Source organism: Pseudorasbora parva, chromosome 21 (assembly GCF_024679245.1).
Source record: "Pseudorasbora parva isolate DD20220531a chromosome 21, ASM2467924v1, whole genome shotgun sequence".
Lineage (NCBI taxonomy): Eukaryota > Metazoa > Chordata > Actinopteri > Cypriniformes > Gobionidae > Pseudorasbora > Pseudorasbora parva.
Window position 1 is genome coordinate 13,211,820 of NC_090192.1, and position 22,758 is coordinate 13,234,577.

At 37.3% G+C, this 22,758-nt stretch overlaps 1 protein-coding gene across 1 annotated transcript in view; it reads left to right on the forward strand.

Moving 5' to 3' along the window:
• The window catches only part of grid1b (glutamate receptor, ionotropic, delta 1b), a 741,339-nt gene that overhangs the window by 374,285 nt on the left and 344,296 nt on the right, over window positions 1–22,758 (forward strand). Inside the window, 1 exon segment of the mRNA XM_067429947.1 lies at window positions 22,373–22,657. Coding sequence (XP_067286048.1) covers window positions 22,373–22,657 — 285 coding nt within the window.

Here is a 22,758-nt window from a genome sequence, read left to right on the forward strand (position 1 = left end):
AGTGAATCAATTTTTCACATCAGCTCACATTATATTTTTACTTGTAAATGCTTACACTGTTTGGCTATCTCCATGATGTCCTCTGTACAGAGACATGAAAATGATACATTGGCTTCAATGAGAAACACAAAGAGAAGATATTTCTTTTGTAGTCGCTGATGTAATTAATTCCCTTAATTAAGCCTCTGTATCGACTTGGAGTTTGAGGGCCATCTAACTCAATGCTCCTGAGTTCACAGTGTAGCTTCTCATGTCTGTTTCTACCTGTTTGATTATAATGGATAAGCTGGCCTTTGTGAGGTAAAACTCATCCTCTTTCCACATTGTGGCCGTGTGTGTGTCTTTGATTTGGATTTGCAGGTGTTGCCGCCCCCTCATTCACTGCCCACACCAAGATGGCATATTCTCACAGAGACCAACATGATGTTTCATCTCAATATCATATTAGCAGCGAGAGCTTGATATTCAAACGGCCATTCCATCTAGCTCTAATCAGAGTGTTGCTTGTGCTGCATGGCAACCGTTCCGTGAAGGGGATTTGAATATGACTGACAGAAAAAAAAGCAAAGAAGCAGATAAAAAAAATTAGTCTTTTGATTTGCTGTGTCTGTTTATCAGCATCAGTAATACTTACCTCTTTGGATACGGATGAGAATATTTAGGAGGATTTAATCTAATACAAAAAGTTCACTTGCATTTCTCTTAATCTGGTCATGTTTCATTGTTGGATTTCTGCTAAGTGAAGGGACAATGAAGTTCATTTTATTTATAAATTACATTTAAAAACAGCCACAAGACTGACCAAAGTGCTGTACAAAAAGACCACTGTAAAATCCAAATATAATAATTTAACACTTGACAAATGCATGACTGTCTCAGCAATATTATGTTTAACATATTGGGGTCTTCAGCAACCCGTATTATCTAACATGGATTAATCTCTACCTGTCATGGTAATATAAAACTTTACGGAAATTAGATTAGAACAATTACAAAATAATTTTTAAAAAAGGCATATTTTCTTACCTTTGGGAGCTTGGAAGGGTTCAGTTTCAGATGTTTTATCCCATCATAACTGTCCTCGTCAGAGTTCATTTCCCAATACATTCGTCATCTGGCTCATATTCGCCATCTCAAACATATTCTCAAAACTCATTTTCAGGATCTTCAAAATCAATATTTTGATTGTTGACAACTTCTACACCAGATCCAGCATCAAGTGACAGCAACACTTATATTTGATTGTGTTCAGTACTTGCTCTGCTGTAAATCACTGAGCCATTTCAAGTTTTGCAGATTATAATTATACTTTTGTTTTCTGTCTTTGTTGTTTTGTGTATCAGACATTGCCATTTATTAGGTGGCCTTAACTACTATATGTACTCACATTAAACAACAATGCACTTATTGTGTACATACGGGTAAATTTAGGGACAGGTGTGGTGGTATGGGTGAGTTTAATAGTAGGGTTAGGTGTATGGGAAGTGTCAACAGTGTAATTATAAATGTAACTACAGAAATTAATAACAGATGTAATTACATGTTTTTTTTATGTAAATACAATGTAATAATGATAAGTGTATTATATCAAATTATTAATTTAAATGTTAGTACATAGTAGTTAAGACATTGATAGACGACGCACAGGCCCTGTTTTGGTTAAAATTATTTGTTTCCCCTCTGGATTTAAACATTCTTGGAAAGATTTGGTATAAAGTCAACAAAACATATAACATTGTTTTAGAGGTTTTTGGATATTTTCATCCAACCTTATATATTGTGCCTTTAAAGATAGAAATCCACAATAAAAATACAACTAGAAACACACACAGAGACAAAAACAACAGGTAGTAAACCAGGGAGAACATACACTTTTAAAAGAGACTTGTCAGGGAAGGTGACACTCTAATCTCTAAAGGGAAGATATTCCATAGCCGTGGCCCAACCACAAAGAAAGCTCAATCCCCTTCTACATTTCAGTCTGGAGTGTGGCACTAAAAGTGTCACGGCCGCTGGATGCAGCACAAAGGAAAGTTGACAGGATCGAGATCTAGCAGCTACTTTTATTAAACTTTAAACAAACGTTTGACCATACACGGAAAGAGCCGTGGGAACAAAAAAACTGACATGGTATGGACGAGGACAGTCAGAGAACTGAAAGAAACACTGGGCTTAAAGGTCCACTGAAATCAAAATGTACGTTTTTTAGCTTTTGGTATGACTGTGTTAGCCTTAATGTTATGAATAAGCTGGTATGTTCCAAAACTATGACAACATTTGCATTTAGAAGATATAAGCATTCAAAATGTACAGTCTCTCACTTCTGTTAAAACTAATCTCAGCCTACGTCTCAATCAGTTCCCTAGTTCAGTAGTCAGGGCACTGATCAGGAAATAAGCTTTCTCGTCAAATCTTCTGTCCAATCAAAATGCTCTCTGGAATCTAAAGCCCGCCCCCTACACTGCTGAAGCTGCGGCTGAAATCGGTCAGTTGTTAACACACATTTACTAATTTCTACATGGTGAAAGGCACATAACACACACTATATACAGGTCCTTCTCAAAAAAATTAGCATATTGTGATAAAGTTCATTATTTTCCATAATTTTATAATACAAATTACACTTTCAAATGTTTTAAATTCATTGCACTCCAACTGAAATATTTCAGGTCTTTTATTGTTTTAATACTGATGATTTTGGCATACAGCACACTAAAACCCAAAATTCCTATCTCAAAAAATTAGCATATCATAAAAAGGTTCTCTAAACGAGCTATTAACCTAATCATCTGAATCAACTAATTAACTCTAAACCTGACTGCTGTCCAGAAGGCCATCATTGACACCCTCAACCGAGAGGGTAAGACACAGAAAGAAATTTCTGAACGAATAGGCTGTTCCCAGAGTGCTGTATCAAGGCACCTCAGTGGGAAGGAAAAAGTGTGGCAAAAAACGCTGCACAACAAGAAGAGGTGACCGGACCCCGAGGAAGATTGGGGAGAAGGACCGATTCTAGACCTTGGGGGACCTGCGGAAGCAGTGCACTGAGTCTGGAGTAGAAACATCCAGAGCCACCGTGCACAGGCGTGTGCAGGAAATGGGCTACAGGTGCCGCATTCCCCAGGTCAAGCCACTTTGGGCTACAGAGAAGCAGACTGTTGCTCAGTGGTCCAAAGTACTTTTTTCGGATGAAAGCAAATTTTGCATGTCATTTGGAAATCAAGGTGCCAGAGTCTGGAGGAAGACTGGGGAGAAGGATGCCAAAATACCTGAAGTCCAGTGTCAAGTACCCACAGTCAGTGATGGTCTGGGGTGTCATGTCAGCTGCTGGTGTTGGTCCACTGTGTTTTATCAAAGGCAGGGTCAATGCAGCTAGCTATCAGGAGATTTCGGAGCACTTCATCCGTCTATCTGCTGAAAAGCTTTATGGAGATGAAGATTTGGTTTTTCAGTACAACCTGGCACCTGCTCACAGTGCCAAAACCACTGGTAAATGGTTTACTGACCATGGTATTACTGTGCTCAATTGCCATCTCTCCTGACCTGAACCCCATAGAGAATCTGTGGGATATTGTGAAGAGAAAGTTGAGAAGACCCAACACTCTGGATGAGCTTAAGGCCGCTATCGAAGCATCCTGGGCCTCCATAACACCTCAGCAGTGCCACAGGCTGATCGCCTCCATGCCACGCCGCATTGAAGCAGTCATTTCTGCAAAAGGATTCCCGACCAAGTATTGAGTGCATAACTGAACATAATTATTTGAAGGTTGACTTTTTTTGTATTAAAAACACTTTTAGATAGAAAGAGATAGGAATTTTGGGTTTTCATGAGCTGTATGCCAAAATCATCAGTATTAAAACAATAAAAGACCTGAAATATTTCAGTTGGTATGCAATGAATCTAAAATATATGAAAGTTAAATTTTTATCATTACATTATGGAAAATAATATGCAAAATTGTTTTAGAAGGACCTGTATGTGACAGTAAACGATTCAGTGTAAATATGCTTTCATTTGAGGCGAATAAAGTCTGTTTTCACGTTAGTTTCACACACTGCAGCAGTGCATACACACCAACGGCTCTGGTCTAAATTTAGACTACAGACACGAGAGTGCAGCGCGGATCATATGCGCGAGTCGGCGCAGACAACAAACATATCGACCCATTTGAATTCTGCACAGAATGCTGCATTTCAAAAGCGATATGGAGGAGATAACAGGCTTGTTCGACTTCCCCTAGCGATGCGCAGACCGATCGGCGGCTGACTTGAAGCAGTGCATGCCGGTTAGAAATTTTGTCCGACTTGAGACAGCGCCGACGGCAACAAAGTACCGCGAGAGCGATTCGAGAGCAGCCGGCTGATGCAGCCGGTGCAGATTCTCAAGGGTGGCTGCAGGAGGCTGCTCGAGCTCTGATGACGACACAGCTGATCCACGATTGGCCGGATTCACCGCATGACAGCGACCACGTGTGTTTCGTGTTTATTCTAAAACCTTGTTACACTAATGCTCACAAATCATTTATTTATAACAGTAAAACCTCTCTTCATGTAGTCACAATGTTATATTGTCATGTTTATCAAACTAAAACATTGATAAAAAACATTGACAACACTTCATTGATAGTGTATGTTTATATGTTGAACTTTAATCTTGTCCAAATAGACGCTTTATTAAACAGTACATAAAGTATTGGATGAAAATATCATTTGAAACATCTGTGTATTTGAGAAATACTGCATTTATTTAACTTCAGCTGTGATAAAGTTTGCAAACGCAGTGCAAGCATCACCACGAGAAGCAGAAAGTGTCCGACTTCACGTCTCCGTTTGCAGCTCCTCCCCGACTGCACTCGGCTACTCTCGCCAATCGCATGCATCCAGCCGCAGCCGCAGCCGATGTCGAACACACCTTATGATGATAAACAGTGTTAGAGGAAACTGGCTTTACCAAACAGAGAAAGGTCCGCTCTTGCGCTCTAGTTAAACTGTATATTAACGAAACACTATTGGCTGTTTCAAAAAAGGGGAGGAGCTGCTAACAGCTGAAGCTGTTTCAGGGGAAATTACGTCAACACATTGAATAATGTGGCACGTTTCAAGGCACTTCAGTGGGCCTTTAAATACAACAGCACACCAATCAAAGAAACGTGAACCACCTGTGACATCTTAAGCCATTAGTAAACGAGACAGCCAATAAGGATTGAGAGCATAGGAAATTGGTTTAAACTAAGGCCTTGGTTATGTGGATTGTGGCTTTTTATGTCAAACTGGCCTTTTTTCCCCAATTTTTCTAGGCTTCTGATTGTCCAACATAACTTTGCGGTTAGGGTTACATTGTCACCTGTTGGTTTGTCATGGTCTTGACAGTGCTTCATTGCATGTGTTTTCTGTTTTCTAAGCCTAAATAAGCAAACAGAAACTGAACTAATTAACAAACTGAAAGATTAACCAATAAACTTCAAAGATAAACAGAACAGAGAATAAACAAAAAAAATATATCAGTTCAACTAGATAGATGGATTGTGAATTTAATAGCGATTGTGAATTGAAGAGTCAGCCAATGAAAAACCCTCAGGATTGGAGTGATGTGATCACTTTTACGACTTTTCTGTAGAAATCTGGCAGCAAGGTTTTGGACCAGTTGGAGGAAAGCAATTTGAGATTTAGAAATACCGCATTATAAAGAGTTGCAGTAATCTAAACTAGAAGTAATAAATGCATACACAGCCATCTATAAAGTTTTATCGGTAAGAACGTAGTTGATTTTTTGACAAAAGAAGGAGTTAATAAAAACAAGATCTAATTACAGATGAGATATGTTTGTTGAGTTTTAAAGACTCGTTTAAACGAACACCCAGGTTATGCACACGCGAGGATCTAAAAGCTGATAAGCTTCCCAAATCAATGCTGGCAGCCTGCAAATTATCATTGGGGCCAAAAACAATCATCTCATATTCATTTAAAGATGAAAAGCTGATGCATCGTTTAAATTAATCTGGAAAATGATTGAAAAAATGAAGAAAAAAATAAAAATCTGATATCTTATTCATGAAAGATGGTCATTTGAGACTGTGGATTTCCATCAAGAATTAGGAAATGGCTGTCTGCTTTACTGATTATACTCTGTAATTTGATTTGGATTTTATTTAATAAAGGACAAACAAAAGTTGCCTTAGTTTTTAAGTGTGGTATAATCTTAAGAATGTGGAATTGTTATGTTTTAGGAAAACATATGTAATACAGAAACAAATGTGCAGATTCCTTCACTCTAAAAAATGCTGGGTTAAAAACAACTCAAGTTAAGTTTAAAATGGAAAAATCCAGAAATTGTGTTGTTTGAATGGGTCCATTTACTAGGGTTCAAACAACCCAATTTCTGGGTTTCTCAATTTCCAACCCATCTTGGATTGTTTTTAACCCAGCATTGAGAGTGTTTAGTAGTAGGTCTCTCACCAATGCAGAGATAAAGCGGTGTTTTCCTGAACATGCCCTTCTTTGAGTAGGGTGTGGTGCTTGCATTTAAAGACTAAGAAATACCCATTTTCCACCAAGGTAGTTTGAATGCTGGTTCAGAGCCAGAGACTAGTTTCAAATCAGTCCTTTGTCTTTCAACACATAAAGCACCAGCTCTAAACCAGGAAAAGTGGTTCTTAAATAGCACCAAAACATTACTTGTCTGGAAGTAAGAACCGCTTGCTTCAGGGCTGGGGTTGCTGTGACCAACTAGACAACATTTTTAAAATGGCAGCTAATTGAGCTAATAGAAGCTCAATTGTAATATCTGTCTATATAAATTAGAGTGAGCTGGACAAACGCGTTAGATTTGGCATGTTTGGATGGCTATGTAGGTTCACAAAGCCACGTGCATCAATAGCAAAGCAACCTCTGCCGTTGTTGATGGAAGGCTTGTTCGCGATGCACTGGCCCTGCGCAGGCCGATTAACGCGTGAAATCAAAGTGCCAGAAGAGGGTTTGGAGAGCATTCGACTCCTTATGCTATGATGTCATATGCCGATCGGTCTGGGCATCTTGAACAAGCCTGGTGTGTTTGGGGCGGCAGTGGCTCAGTGGTTCATGTAGATTGTCTACAAACCGAAAGGTTGGTGGTTCGATCCCCGGTTCCACCTGACCAAGTGTAGAGGTGTCCTTGAGCAAGACACCTAACCCCAGCTGCTCCTGACGAGCTGGATGGTGCCTTACATGGCTGACATCACCGTCGGTGTATGAATGGGTGAATGTGAAGCAAAAATGTAAAGCACTTTGGATGGCCATAGGGTCTGTTAAAAAGCGCTATATAAATGCAGTCCATTTACCATTTTCCATTGCTACGCTAACGTTGCTGGGAAAGATGAGACATATACAGTGACGTAAGACCTGGCTCTGCATTGGCTCTCTAGCCCATGGGAAGGCAAGCCGGTTCTTAAAAGGCTCGTCAGTTGAACTAACTCTGAACCGCCAATAGCTCTGACTCTGAACTAGCACCTGGTTCATGCTGCTGGAAAAGGGCTAGTTCCTGATATCCTGCTACCTATGAATTAACACTTTTTCCCACAGTGCCACACTGCTAAGCCCAGAACTGACTTTAAATTGTATTGTAATTCAAATTGTAAATAATAACTAAACTCATGTTGACTAAATCCCCCACTTCAAAACCACCTGGTCTGTATCTGGAATTCTCTTTAGGTAACTTACAACCTTTTAAATCCTTCTCTTCTTCTCCAATGTAAAGGCCTATTACTGTATTTAAAAATAAAAAAGCGTGTCTAAAGCTTTAGAGGAACTCATCCATCTCTAATGCGAAGGCATAAAGAATCATCTTTTTACTCCTTACAATACATAATTCTTCCTGTGCTCAGTCTATGTACACGATATGACTGAACTATAAAATTCTTCACACTCTCTTTTTTGCCACTTCAAGCACAAACGGCAAGCATATGTCATTCTCCTTGGACCGTTTAGCTCTTCAAATTGTTCTTCATTTTTCAAACGACTGCTGCCGTATTGATGGAGCATTTTCCAAGTCCACTGAACAGATGTCTTTAATGAGTTTGCCGAGCTTAAGCACACAGACTGATATGGATTCTCAATGCATCATTTCAAAGAGCCAAACTATAAACTTCATCAAATAAATTAGTTTATGGTTCTGTTTTTTGAACGAATGACTCCTCTTAAAAACGAGAGGTGTTAGTGGTGAAACATACCTCAGTACATCAAAGAAAACTGTTACCTGCGGCCTTAACTTTGTGTAGATTTCTTCCTTAAAGGTGCACTATGTAGGATTTTTGCAGTAACATATTCAAAAATCACCAGGCCAGTGTTATATATTTTGTTCAGTTGAGTTCTTACAATATAAGGAGATTTTACCTCAATATTAAGAGATACCTCAATATTAAGAGATACCTCAATATTACAATATTAGGCGATCATACCTCAAGTAAAGCTGCGATAACCAGTGGAGTTTTTCAAGGATCAATTTTAGCTCCCTTTCTTTTCTCTCTCTATATGCTCCCTCTTGGCTCTAATTTCACAACGTATAAGCTATCATTCCATTGCTATGCGGACGATACACAAGTTTATCTGCCTTTAAAACGGAATACACTGGATGGACATAATGCACTATTGCTTTGTTTGAGTGATGTAAAGAAATGGTTGTCTCTAAACTTTTTAAATTTCATTGAGAGCAAAACAGAATTGATTGTTTTTAAACCCTCTGTTTCTGTGACTTCTACAAATCCAAATATGGGTGTGTTATCAGCATATGTTAAGCAACATGATAGGCAGATTAATACTGTGGTTAAATCTTCCTTTTTCCAACTGCGCTTCTTGCTAAAATAAAACCTTTCCTATCTTTTAAAAACCTTGAAAAAGTGATCCATGCTTTCATTACCTCCAGATTAGATTATTGTAACTCTCTGTACGCTGGGATTAGTCAAACAGCTCTCTCTAGTTTACAGCTGGTTCAGAACGCGGGATCATATCACTCCAGTTTTACAGTCTTTACATTGGCTGCCTGTACGCTATAGAGTTGATTTTAAAATTGTATTAATCTTTTTTAAGTCACTACATGGTATGGGCCCTTCGTATATCTGAACTTTTAATTGAACGCAGTGAAACAAGATCATCAAACCAGAGACTATTGCTTACACCAAAAACGAGGCTGAAGTCCAGGGGCGATCGTGCGTTTTCATCTATCGCCCCAAGACTTTGGAACGAGTTGCCCTCTTCTATTCGATTAGCTCCCTCTGTGATCACTTTTGAGTCAAGATTAAAAATCTGTTTGACAAAGCTTTTATTTCTGGTGGAAGTACTGTGTTTTACCATGCTTTTATGTTTAGTTTTTATTTCTTTTAAATTTATTTTAAATAGTTGTCGTACTTTTTATTTTTAAATTGAATTTGTAATTTTATTTTTACTGTGCAAGTGTTGTGTGTTTTATGTAAAGCACATTGATCAACCATGTGTTGTGGAAATGGTGCTATATAAATAAAATTGACATTGACAATATCCTTATAATATTTACTATTTGTAAATTTTGAGAAATTTGCTATTTTAACCAAGGAGCCAGGACTAGGGAACTCTAGGGGAAACGCCTGTCAATTGCGTCATATCTGAGTTACCATCAGTTTTCGGTTTTATTATCAGAAACGCTTTACTCTTAGCAGTGTGCAACAAGTGTCACAGCAGCCGCTGAGTAAACGCACAGAATAACGTCATAACATAATTTTAAACACACTCAAATGTATCTAATATGATAAACAGAGCTGCGTTACCTCCAACCTGGTCTCATTGACAAAACGTACCTGTGGCAACGTTTTTGCAAACTACAAAATACATACCAATAGGTACATATTGCGACAGTTTCAAAGAGAAATGAACACTAGAGGCAGTAAGACAGCATTTTTTTTATCGTTTTCATTTTTTTTTTACCATAGTCCAGGATTTGTAAACGAATACATTTTGGAGTTTGCGTCACTTAACCAGCTCCATATGTTCGGATTTTCTGACCTATTAAGCTTGCTCGATATCTCAGCTGATACAGATTTGAACTTGCCATGTTGAAAGCTCGGGAACAAATCCCGTGAAAAACAGGTCATGATTAAAGAACTCAAAGACGAGTTCAAAACACAAGCTAAAATGACATGGATATAATCTTATTTTTGTCACATTTGCTTTTGTTAACACTATCGGGTAGGTTTAGGGTTTAGTGTGGGTGTACATTAAAAAACCAACGTAACCAGATTCACGCACATCTGTTCCGGAAAAAAAAACTAAGCTTTTAGCTCCACCCAGTGGACATTTCACTTTGAAACTGTCGCGATATGTACCTATTGGTACGTATTTTGAGGTTTGCAAAAACGTTGCCACAGGTATGTTTTTTTGCAATGAAACCAGGCTGGTTACCTCACACTCATGACCGGAAAAGCATAAATGGCGCCGGCTATAATTGTGTCCCTTCATAATAAAAGTCCCGTCGCTTGCAAGGTGTGTGTTGCGCAACAATCGCTCCAGCGGCCTCGCTCAGCTCTCTCAACACTCGGTCGTACTCTGCTTCATACTACAGTAACATTCATAATCGCATCCATGAACATGATTTCTGCCCGAGTCCTATCCCAATTATTTTCCACTGGCTGTGAGGTGAGGACCGCAGATTCTGAGCTCAAACTTGGCGTCATCAAGCTACGCCTTTTGTTTTAATAGGTGCCCTCTAGCGGACGGAAAAGTGAAATAGTGCAGCTTTAAAGTATTAGATATATTTTACGTATACACAAATGTTTTCAGATTTACAAAACCAAACATAAACCTTCCAAATTTCCAGTTAGTGAAGTAGTTCTCGTTCATAGGTTCACTCAGTGTTCAGGTGTAATGATTGTCTGAAGCTCATATAAAATTATGACCCTCTGAGGCACTGCATTACCAGTACTTGAAAAGGGCATGATAAATAATCCCTCCTCCTCATATATACAGTCAAACCAAAATTGATTCAGACACCTTCAACATGTCTCACATTATCACAATTTATTAACTATAGTTTAAAAAATGGTTATAAAATATGACAATAACTCAGATGTATTGTGTCAAAACAAATTCATCTTGATAATGTCAGATAACTAACTCATAGAAAAGTATGTAATGGATTGCAATCAACCAATCAGCTGTCAGCTGAAGTTCATAATTAGATAATACCAATGTAGGTCAACCAATTACCAAGCAATGCTTAATTTTGTTCAATTTGTGGTGCAAAAGGTCACATTAGCAATTAAAGAAAAAACATGTAAGCAAAACATGGTCAGGTCAAAGTGTCTGAATAATTTTGATCCCAGATTTGCTTAAGCAATTTTACTGGTAAAAATGGTTTGAATAATTTTTTGAGGATAAAATAACACAGTTCGCTTTATTTTACTATGCTCAATTACATAAATGAACTTGTGTCCTGCACCTAGTACAAACTAATTTTTGGTTTTGATCGATCCTTTTGGTTCTCTCAGGCTGCAAAAAGGACCTCGTCCAGGTCCTAGTCATTTCTAGACTTGACTTTTGCAGTGCTCTTCTGACTGGTTGTTAAATAAGTACCATCATAGAGAGACACAAAATCACTCCAGAATTATTTTCTTCTTTGCTGGTGAAATGATCTCTCTACAGACAGCAAAATCCCTGACACTATTCAAGAAACAGCTGAAGACTCTATTCTTCGAGAACTTTTTTTGTAACATTTGTAACAATAGCGATTTTGTTGCCTCCTTAAGATTATTTGCTTATCTTATTCGTCGCTTTACACACAAGTGTCTGCTAAATGAACAAATGCAAATCCCTGGTTGTAAATGTGGAAACTTTGGGTTTTGAATGGGGCTTAATGATTAATTCTGGTCTTTTGTCTGAGGCTATGGAGACCACTTTGAATGCAAGAGCTGGTTTTACTAGGAGGTTTCATGCTGTTAAGTGTGGTAATTTGCCTCAGAGAGCAAAATTTGGGTCATTTTAAGTGGTTCACGAGTGTTTTCATGAGTGTTTTCTGCTGGTGCGGCCCCAGCTAACTTTAAGGTGTGTGTGGTGCTCCAGTTGATGGCGTTTCTTTATCTAGGTATTTACTTGTTTCAGCAGCTACATCCTGCTTAAATCCATGAGGTCCTTGTAACAGTTTAATTTAAAGTAAGGTAGTTATACACTACTACATGTGCTTACTAATAAGAGTAAATTATACATAATTACAACAAACACTAAACCTAACACTATAGCATGTACATGTAGCTAATTAATATTACTCAGCAGGCCACACTTTATATAGGTGGCCTTAACTACTAAGTACTTACATAAAAAAATAAGTACAATGTACTTACTGTGTTCAAATTCTATTGCAAAGCTGATATTGAGGTGGGATACGGGTAGAGTTAGGGACAGGTGTGGTGGTGAGGGTAAGTTTAAGGGTAAGGTTAGGTGTAAAGGCCAACTGTGTAATTACAAATGTAACTACAGAAATTAACTACAGACGTAATTACATGCAGGTATTTTTTTTTAAAGATAAGTACAATGTAAAAACATGTATGTACACAAGTGCACTGTATCACATTATTAATTAAAATGTTAGTACATAGTAGTTAAGGTCACCTAATATAAAAGTGAGTCCACTCAGCACTTCTCTGAGTAAGTACAATGTTACTACACCACTGTGAAATAAAGTGCCGTAAAATAACCCTAGCCACCAATTCAAACTATGCCAAATCCATGAATCGGTTCTTGTAAATACGACTTAATCGGTTCCTAGGCAAACTGATAAAAAATAAGGTGCCCTACTGCCTTGAATTGCATAAACTCATATGAAAATCTTTGCTTTTGAGTTTTGGTGCAATCTTAGAGCTAGTGAATGGACTGCAGGTCGAATGTGAGTCGTCTGTAGGCATCCCATCTGAAGCTACAGTTTTGTGTTAGTACTTGCATAGAGCAGCCTTTGTTTAAGGCCTAAGTACTACATTTAAACTAAAAATGTTCTAAAAAATGCTACTGAATGAGTGCTACTGAAAAAAATACTGAAAAATGCTACAGTCTGAGATTAAAAAACAGTGTGAAAATAAATAAAGGTACAGTCAGATTTTTATGCATTGTAACACCATTTCTGTAATCATATATATATATATATATATATATATATATATATATATATATATATATATATATATATATATATATATATATATATTTTTTTTTTTTTTTTTTTTTTTTAACAAATCATGAATATTACATCAAGTTGAGTTCATTTTTTAAAGTTATATTTTTAGTGGCATTTCAGCCTTGCACTTAATGAGCTCTCAGTGTTGTTTTGTGTTTGTCACGTCAATAGTCTCTGCAAGTTGATTATCTGCCATGATTTCTTCTCTAGCCAGTGCCTCAAAATGACATTTCAATATCTCTTCACTAAGAACCGAGTTACTCTGAGAAACATCCATCTATTGATCGGCACTGTATTACATTTTTCTTTCTTTTTTTCTCCGTGCTGTTAGAGAGGTTTGAGTTTTACAAAAACAAAAGTTTGTCTCTTCTAGACACTTTTCAAAAATGACTGAACATGAAATCCAGATTTACCCTATTTACTTCCTTAATACACCTTACCTGATCGTATTGTGTTCAATACATCAGTGCATGTATCCTAAAGAAGAGAAAAAAAAAGTTTGTCTCTCTAATCTTTCATCACAATGTAATAACTTTTCTCCTAAAATTACTTTTCATTTTATGCCGCAAATCCCTCTTATTTGTCAGCCCATTTTTTCCAACTGACTGCCTCCTTTCTGCTTTAGAATGCCCATTTTTCATGGTCCAATGAATTCTAAATGGATAATATCAAGTCTTGCCCTACCTTTTTCATTATTGAATAAACTAGTTCACTAAGAATTAGCTTTTGGAAGTAAAATGGGTTTTAAATTGTTTTTTAAAGAACAAAGAATCTCAATGTTTTATTTTCGTTTAACAATTAAAACAGATTTCTTGGTTTAATAATGGCAACACGGATGGTAAATTCGGTAGTGTGCTCTCTTTATCTTTGTTTTTAGTATGTTGTTTTATTGTGATTCTACAGATTGGAGTGTGTTTAAAGCTGCATTGTATACGTTTACACAATGATATATGTATATCATTTATATACCATTGCATCTCTCCTACTGCCTGCATATACACCTACATTTTTGAATCCCAATCATCCATTTCTCCCTTCATACCTCCATCTACCTCTTCCACCTCCCTTCCAGCTTTTACAATCTACGAGAAAGTTAGAAGGCTTTTCAAAGGACAAAACATCAGGAAGGACTCTGACCATGATCAGGTGTCCCCCTCTTGCTTAAAATGTTGCGCTGACCAGATGGCTACCATTTTTTACTCAGATATTTATCAGACTACACTGTAAAGAAAAAAAAAAAAAAAAACATTTTTAGATGGCCTAATTTAATTTCTGTGAATTGATTTGTATCAATTGTGGCAACAGTCTGTTAACATGGGATCAATCAGAAATATGTTGAGCCAATGGAAAAAAAAAAAAAAAAATGGTTTACCAATAGTTTACCAAACAGTGGTCCACTGAAATATTTAAAATTGTAGTAGCTTATTTTCTAACTGTCCCCAAACCCCCCATAACTTCATAAAGCAAAATACACAAAAAAGACAACATGGCTGACATTTTATCACATCACTTTATGAACATAAATCAATTCCATATCAAATATCAATACCTACACAGGATATTTGGTGGAATACCTTATTTTAAATAAGGAACATTACTGATTGAATGTGCAATGTTGTGGAATGTATAAGCCAAAATGAGTTTTGCCGTGCATATGGTACCCAATTTGTTACGGCCCGCTCGAGACCGCAACAAAGATGGGATCACCACAACATGGATTTAATATAAAAAACTAAATTTATTAAACAATCTAGGGGTTTACAAAATTCCAAATGCTGACAACAATACAATCTAGAAGCGAGGCAAGCGGAGGCCAGCCGGAGATGATGTCAACTCTCCGTCCTCCCTCCATTGCATGAAACCACGACATATATCGCTGCCTCCTAATTGGAGTCAGGTGTCCCCCATCTCTGCGGCCACCTACAAGAGAAGACAGAACCACACAAAAACACACCCATACCCATAACACCTCCCCTCTTAAGAGAGAGGATCCTTACCAAGGACCTCTAAAACATGAGAAAATTATTATTTAATTATTAAATTAATTAATACAAATTATGAAAAACATAACCACTTAACCCAAAATCATTAACCCACAACAAACCCAGTATGGTCTTTCTTAATCTGATCCCCCTCTGCAACTCGAACCAGCAACTCCCGATGCCCAGGAAAAGCCACGGTCACAATAAGAGAAGACAGAAAAAAGAACAAACAAATTAGCTGCAAAAACTCACACGGGGCACGAGATAAGGCATCAGCCAGTACATTCTCCACCAGTAAACAAGGTGATGCCCAACTTGAAAATGAAGGTTTGGTTATGCCATTTTCAACCATATACTTAATTTCAGACTCAATATGCTGTTGTTTGCCCAAGGAGACACGATAAAACCGCTGGCGTATTGGTTTTGCATCACCAACATCTATATCGTGCTCTATCAAATGTGTGCGTGAAGGTGAATCTGAAAACAACGTAGAAAAATCCGAAATCAAAGACAGTAACTCAGCTCTCTCGTGTAAGGACAAATGCCGCACAAAACCCTCCAAGTTATTTAGCGTTTCAGAGTTTTTAAGCCGGGGCTGCAGGATGCAATCCTCAGGTACTTTAATATCCTCAACAACCTCCACAGATGAAGCTGCCGCCACCGCTACAGGAGCCTTCTCTGACACTAGCGAACGAGAATGAAAGGGTTTTAACAAATTAACATGGCACAATTGTGTGCGTCTTCTCCGTTCAGGTGTCGAGATCAAGTAATTCTGGTCACAAACTTGACGTACCACCGTATACGGACCTGAAAACTTGGCACAGAAAGGAGAAGCAGGAAGAGGTAACAGGGCCAACACCTGATCACCTGAACAAAACACACGAGTCTCTGTGCATCGATCAAACAAACGCTTCATCTTCTTTTGTTTGTTTAACAAGTTGTCTTTGGCCATTTGACCAGCTAAGAGTAAACGTCGTCTAAAACCGTCAACATACTGTAACAAACTCTGAGGTTACGCAACGAGTTTTTCGCTGCGTACCATAAAAGTTTGTTTCGGTTTTCAGCACAGGCTGGTACGGTTCTGCTCGCTCTCCTGCACATCCGCATTCTAAATTCTCACACCATCGATTTTTTGGAGGTAGGACTTGTTCAGCCAACACATATTTTTCACTTCGACATGATAGATTGACTAAGCACAATTAAATATGTTTGGTGAATAAAAAAATTAAATTTCAAGTAAATACCTTAAGCTTTAATTAGTACAATGCATCTTTTTACATGGGGATAATTATTTGGATTGTATTTATTGAACCAATATGTAATTTTTCATTTTCCTTTTTACAGTGTAGTGGCCTTAACCTTAGTAGTTATTAAATGTTTTAGGGGCTGGTATAGGAAGTTGGTAAGGTAAGGTCATTTCAGCCTCACTGCTGGATCCATTCATTTGTATAAAGGTCAAATAGGTCTGTGGAAGATTTGCATTTTATTTTGGACCACCTCAGCTGTCGGGGCTTTTATGCATGCATTCTCGTTGTGGATTTTAGCACAGCTTTTAATACAATCATCCCTGATAGTCTTCATTTTAAACTAAAAACTTTTTCTTTTCTTTATATACTGTCGAGTTCTTAAAATTTGCTGATGACACTACAGTCCTTACACTTGTTTGGGATGGAGATGAGTCATATAGAAGCAGTAGGTGGACCTGCTCTCCTTGTGGTGTAGATGCAATAAACTGTGGAGAAGGTTGTTGGAAAAAAAAAAAAAAAAAAATCTGTTTGTCGCCACTCATAATTAATGTTTTTACATTGACCAACACTGTTTTTGGCACTACCATCTGCAGTAATCTGAAGTGGGAGAGGAACAGTGTCCTTATCATCCAAAAAGCACAGCTCAGAATGAACTTCCTCCACCAATTAAGGAAGTATAAACTCTCAAGGGAAACTTTGTACAATTTCTACAGGGCTATGATTAAATCAGTCCTGTGTTCATCATTTACTCGTTGGTACAGCTCTGCCACCCGAAGGAACAGGCACAAACTTCATTGAATAGTTAGGACGGCAGAACAAAATATTCGGTCTGGCTCACTTCAGGATCTGCAATTGTCCCGTGTCAAGAAACAAGACCCGTCATGACCCACATACAGCTTGTTAGAGTTCTAGCTTCTGGAAGGTTTTGCAGACTGGTTGAAAAAATTGGCCAAATTTCAGATTACAAATATACTATTTGCATACTTGGCCAATAGATTTAACTGAATTCAAATCAATTGGATTCAATAATTGTGAAGTTCACAGTTTATATCTGATAACAAAGCCAGAGTTAAAGAAAACGCAACACTATGAAGCTAAATGTTTCGGAGTCACTCGTTTTTAAAGAGAAGGGGAAAAATACACCACCAGCGCCATTGGACCTAGAGCAGTAATACATTAAAGGGCAGTCTAGACGACTGATTAGACTCTAATTAGAGTATGAGCTGATAGCTGGGTCTTAGCCTCAAGAATCACACTGCCTTTAGGACCAACAGTCTGAGACATGTCAGACATAATGACTTCTCTACTCTTTCGAGAGATTGTGCACATGATACATGCACGATTATATGAGATTATATTTTGTCACCTTTTTTATATTGTTTTTTTTTGGTCCACAATGCAGATTTTTAAATTTTTTTTCTCAAAGAAGCTTCACATTGATAACTAAAAATTAATGCAACTATATATATATATATATATATATATATATATATATATATATATATATATATATATATATATATATATATATATATATATATATATATATATATATATTTTTTTTTTTTTTTTTTTTTTTTTTTTTTTCGTTGTAAAAATCATTAGTTATTCGTTTTGGGGGCATACACAGCATTGCTTTCATTGTCTTTCTTTACAAAGTTTCCAACTACTTGTGTGGCGTGCATAACACCGTTTTTATACAAACTGGATCCTGCAGACTACGTTAAACTTTTGGATATACAAAGAGACCTGTTGTTCATTGTTCTTATGATGTAATGAGTGGGTAACACTTTACAATACATGTGCACTAATATGCATTAATTCATGCTTAACTAATGCACAGATAATCATGAGTTGATGTATTACAAATGGTGAACTAACCCATTTATTAATGATTACTGCATCAGCAAATAATTAATATTCTACACTCACCTAAAAGATTATTAGGAACACCTGTTCAATTCCTCATTAATCCAATTATCTAATCAACCAATCAGATGGCAGTTGCTTCAATGCATTTAGGGCAGTGGCCCTGGTCAAGAAAATATACTGATCTCCAAAATGATTGTCAGAATGATAAAGACAGGTGATTTAACCAATTTTGAGCATGGCATGGTTGTTGGTGCCAGACCGGTTAGTCTGAGTATTGGACAGTCTGCTCAGTTACTGGGAGTTTCACGCACAACTATTTCTAGGGTTTACAAAGAATGGTGTGAAAAGGGAAAAACATCCAGTATGCGGCAGTCCTGTGGGCAAAAAAAATGCCTTGTTGATGCTAGAGGTTAGAGTAGAATGGGACGACTGATTCAAACTGATGGAATAGCAACTTTGACTGAAATAACCACTCGTTACAACCAAGGTAGGCAGCAAAGCATTTGTGTTGCCACAACACGCACAACCTTGAGGCGGATGGGCTACAAATGCAGAAGACCCCACCGGGTACCACTCATTCAATCAATTCCACTACAAATAGGAAAAAGAGGCTACAATTTGCACAAGCTCACCAAAATTGGACAGTTGAAGACTGGAAAAATGCTGCCTGGTCTGATGAGTCTCGATTTCTGTTGAGACATTTAAATGGTAGAGTCAGAATTTGGTGTAAAGAGAATGAGAACATGGATCCATCATGCCTTGTTACCACTGTGCAGTCTGGTAGTGGTGGTGTAATGGTGTGGGGGATGTTTTCTTGGCACACTTTAGGCCCCTTAATGCCAGTTGGGCATCGTTTAAATGCCACGGCCTACCTGAGCACTGTTTCTGACCATGTCCATCCTTTTATGATCACCATGCACCCATCCTCTAATGGCTACTTCCAGCAGAATAATGCGCCATGCTCAAATCATTTTAAATTGGTTTCTTGAACATGACAATGACTTCACTGTACTGACATGGCCCCCACAGTAACCAGATCTCAACCCAATAGAGCATCTTTGGGATGTGGTGGAACGGGAGCTTCGTGCCCTGGATGTGCATCCCACAAATCTCCATCAACTGCAAGATGCTATCCTATCAATATAGGCCAACATTTCTAAAGAATGCTTTCAGCACATTGTTGAATCAATGGAATCAAAGTAGAATTAAGGCAGTTCTAAAGGCAAAAGGGGGTCAAACTTATGGCGTTCCTAATAATCCTTTAGGTGAGTGTATATGATTAATAAATTAAGTAATCATTAAATTGTTATTAGTTTAATGTGTCATAATCTATTAATTCCTTAATAATATATTAACTATATTAACTAATAATGTAAATTAATGAGTTAATATTAATATTAGTGCACCCGTATTGTAAAGTGTTACCAATGAGTGTTATAGGAAGTGTTATCAGTTCTGGCTGTCCTAATTTATGCAGCATAACAATCATTTTACATGATTTGAATTATAGAAATTGATAATATGTTATGTGTATGCCAGGATAAAGAGATGTGTTTTATAGATTTAAACTGACACACTGAGTGTGTCTGCTTCCCGAACAATGTTAGAAAAGTCCATTCCAGAGTTTAGGTGTTAAATAGGAAAAGGATTAACCACCTGCAGTTGATTTGATATTCTAGGTATTATCAACAGGCCAAAATGTTAAAATTGCAATAGATGTGAAGGACTAATAATGCATTAAGAGCTCGCTCAAGTAGGGGGGAGCTTTGTAAATAATTATCACGGGATACATATGTATTATATTATAATATACTTACAGACTTGGGTGGCATCCCATTAAAACACGTTGATCTCATTTCTAAAACAAATAGAATTGTGTTAGCTATTTGTCTTTATAGCTCTATAGCCGTTTTTTAGGGTCGATAAACAGGTCACCTTTTATGACCCTGAGGATACACAAAGTTCACTTTACTCCAAACCAAGGATTTTAATTAAGACCAAGTCAAATTAAAACTCAACTGGCCTTGATTAATACAAAAGCAGACGATGAGTTTGTCCCTGTATATTGTCGATTAAGCATTGAAACCTTACTGAAGCAGTGTCCTTTTATGCTAAAAAAAAAAGAAGACCTCTTTCATTCTTGTATGATGTACTGTTCTAGATTTTAATCTAAAAATTAATTACTGGCTGAATTAAGTGGCTTTAAGATTATTGCAAAATTAAAAAATGGGTTTTCATAATCTGCACAAAGAAAATTATGCCTAGGGGCTGCTTGTTATGGCCAAAATCATCATGGTATGATGATTTTCTATTACACTAACAGTTCAGATCATGACATTGCTATCTTTGCTGTAAATTCAGTGATAATAGGAATCAATGTAGCCTATATAATAATTGTGTAGCAATGTCAAGGTTTTAAATAATTAATTTAAACTTCTTCGCATTTGATTATTATTATTTTATTTTTATTTTTGGTGGAATCAAATGGAAAATTTTCACGAAAATTGGGTTGTTGTCATAGCTATCAAAATCCAGTGTTCGGCATTTTGCGTAGGTGAGTTTTTGTTGTAGATGTCTATTAAAAAAAAAAAAAAAAATTGTGTACTGTGCTAATTAATTGAGATTGCTTACAGCTCTTACAGGTTGTTGGCCTTGTCTGTTTCGTTGCTTCTATTACTCTCCCCTTTTTTGTAAGTCGCTTTGGATAAAAGCGTCTGCTAAATGATTAAATGTAAATGTAAAATTATGAGACAGAACTCCACCCTTGCAATGATCAACCTACCACCCAGTTGTACTTGCGACTTTATTTTAATTTTATTTTCTTAAATACTCGATTAACTCATCCATCCTTAGTACACATATTGAAACTTCAGATCTGCCCTACCTGCAGAGAAGTAATGAATGTCTGTGATGTAACCTTTGGACACCAGTGTATCACAATGTACAGTTGAATATATTAACTTCTTAGCTTTTTTCAAAGTTTCAGTGAATATTGACTAGACATAACTGAACAAACACAGAATTAAGGGTGGGATGTTTCCCACTCTTATTGAAAGTGTACATTCAATAAACATCACCACAGTAATGGCTTATAAAAACCAAACGTTCAAGACTTAAAATATGAAACAATCTTTTGATGTCTGTGAATGAATATAATAATGTGAGTGATATTTGCCCTACAGTGTTAGGGTGTTATTATTGTGGTCTCTAAATATGGTTTGGATTTCTTCTATGATTCAAGCCTGTTTTTCTTTGTCTTTTTTTCTGCCCTCCTTGTCTCCTACAAAATGTTTTCAATCTTGCAAATGATAATTCTGCATTTAAAATGCTTTTAGCCAGGCGCAAAACGTTATCCGACTTTGCTGAAGCTGCCAAAAACATAACCAAATTATTACTGAAGCTCCTAGATTCAGAGCCATTTTGTCTCAACCACGGAATATGCCTTTTACTCGCTTCACACAGCTTAAAGAGTCATCAAAAATGAATAACCTCTTCAAAAATATTGCAGTCTGCCTATTCTTATCCTCTTTTATATACAAATGGTGGGGGATATTTTATGCTAACTTCTCTTTGCTGAACGCATGTTGAGTTTTTTGTCAGTCATTGAAAAACAATAAGGGAAGCTATGCACTATACAGGAATTACACACGTGTTTATTATACACTATATTCTACACTCTTAGAAGAAAAAGTTCTATATGGGACCTTAAAAGGTTATATCGGCGCTACGCAGTTGGAAGCCCTAAAAGGTTCTTTATAGGTTGTAGATTTTTAGATATTTTTTTTTATGCTAAAAGATTCTAATAATTAACTCCAAAGTCAACTCCAAAGAACCTTTTAAGCTAAAAAGGTTCTATAATGTCAAGAAAGAACCCTTTCGTTTGTCACAGGGTTCAATATAGAACCTTTTAGGGGTCCAAATACGTAGCGCCAATAGAACCTTTTAAGGTTTTATATAGAACATTTTCTTCTAACTGTGTAACAGTCAGGCTGTATTTCAACATTCCATGGACCATGTGAGTGTGTTGATGTCCATTGTTTCTGCTCAAACTCGTTGGTTCTTCCTAAAGTGCCCAAACTTATCTCTTTTTTTCTGTCGTTTTGCAGCATGTGAACTGATGACACAAGGGATCCTGGCTTTGGTCACTTCTACAGGCTGTGCCTCGGCCAGTGCTCTACAGTCCCTGACTGATGCCATGCACATACCACACCTCTATGTCCAGCGAAACGCTGAAGGATCACCCCGTACCGCATGCCAACTCAATCCAAGTCCCGATGGAGAGCGATACACCCTCGCAGCACGACCTCCTGTCCGTCTAAGTGATGTCATGTTGACGCTGGTTGGTGAGCTGCGCTGGCAGAAGTTCATCATCTTCTATGACAGTGACTATGGTAAGTGATTGCAACACAGGAAATCCTGCTTTTGTGGGGGAAATAAATAAATAAATCTTACCTACAAATGACAGGTTATGTTCTCTTGAATTAATGCTAAG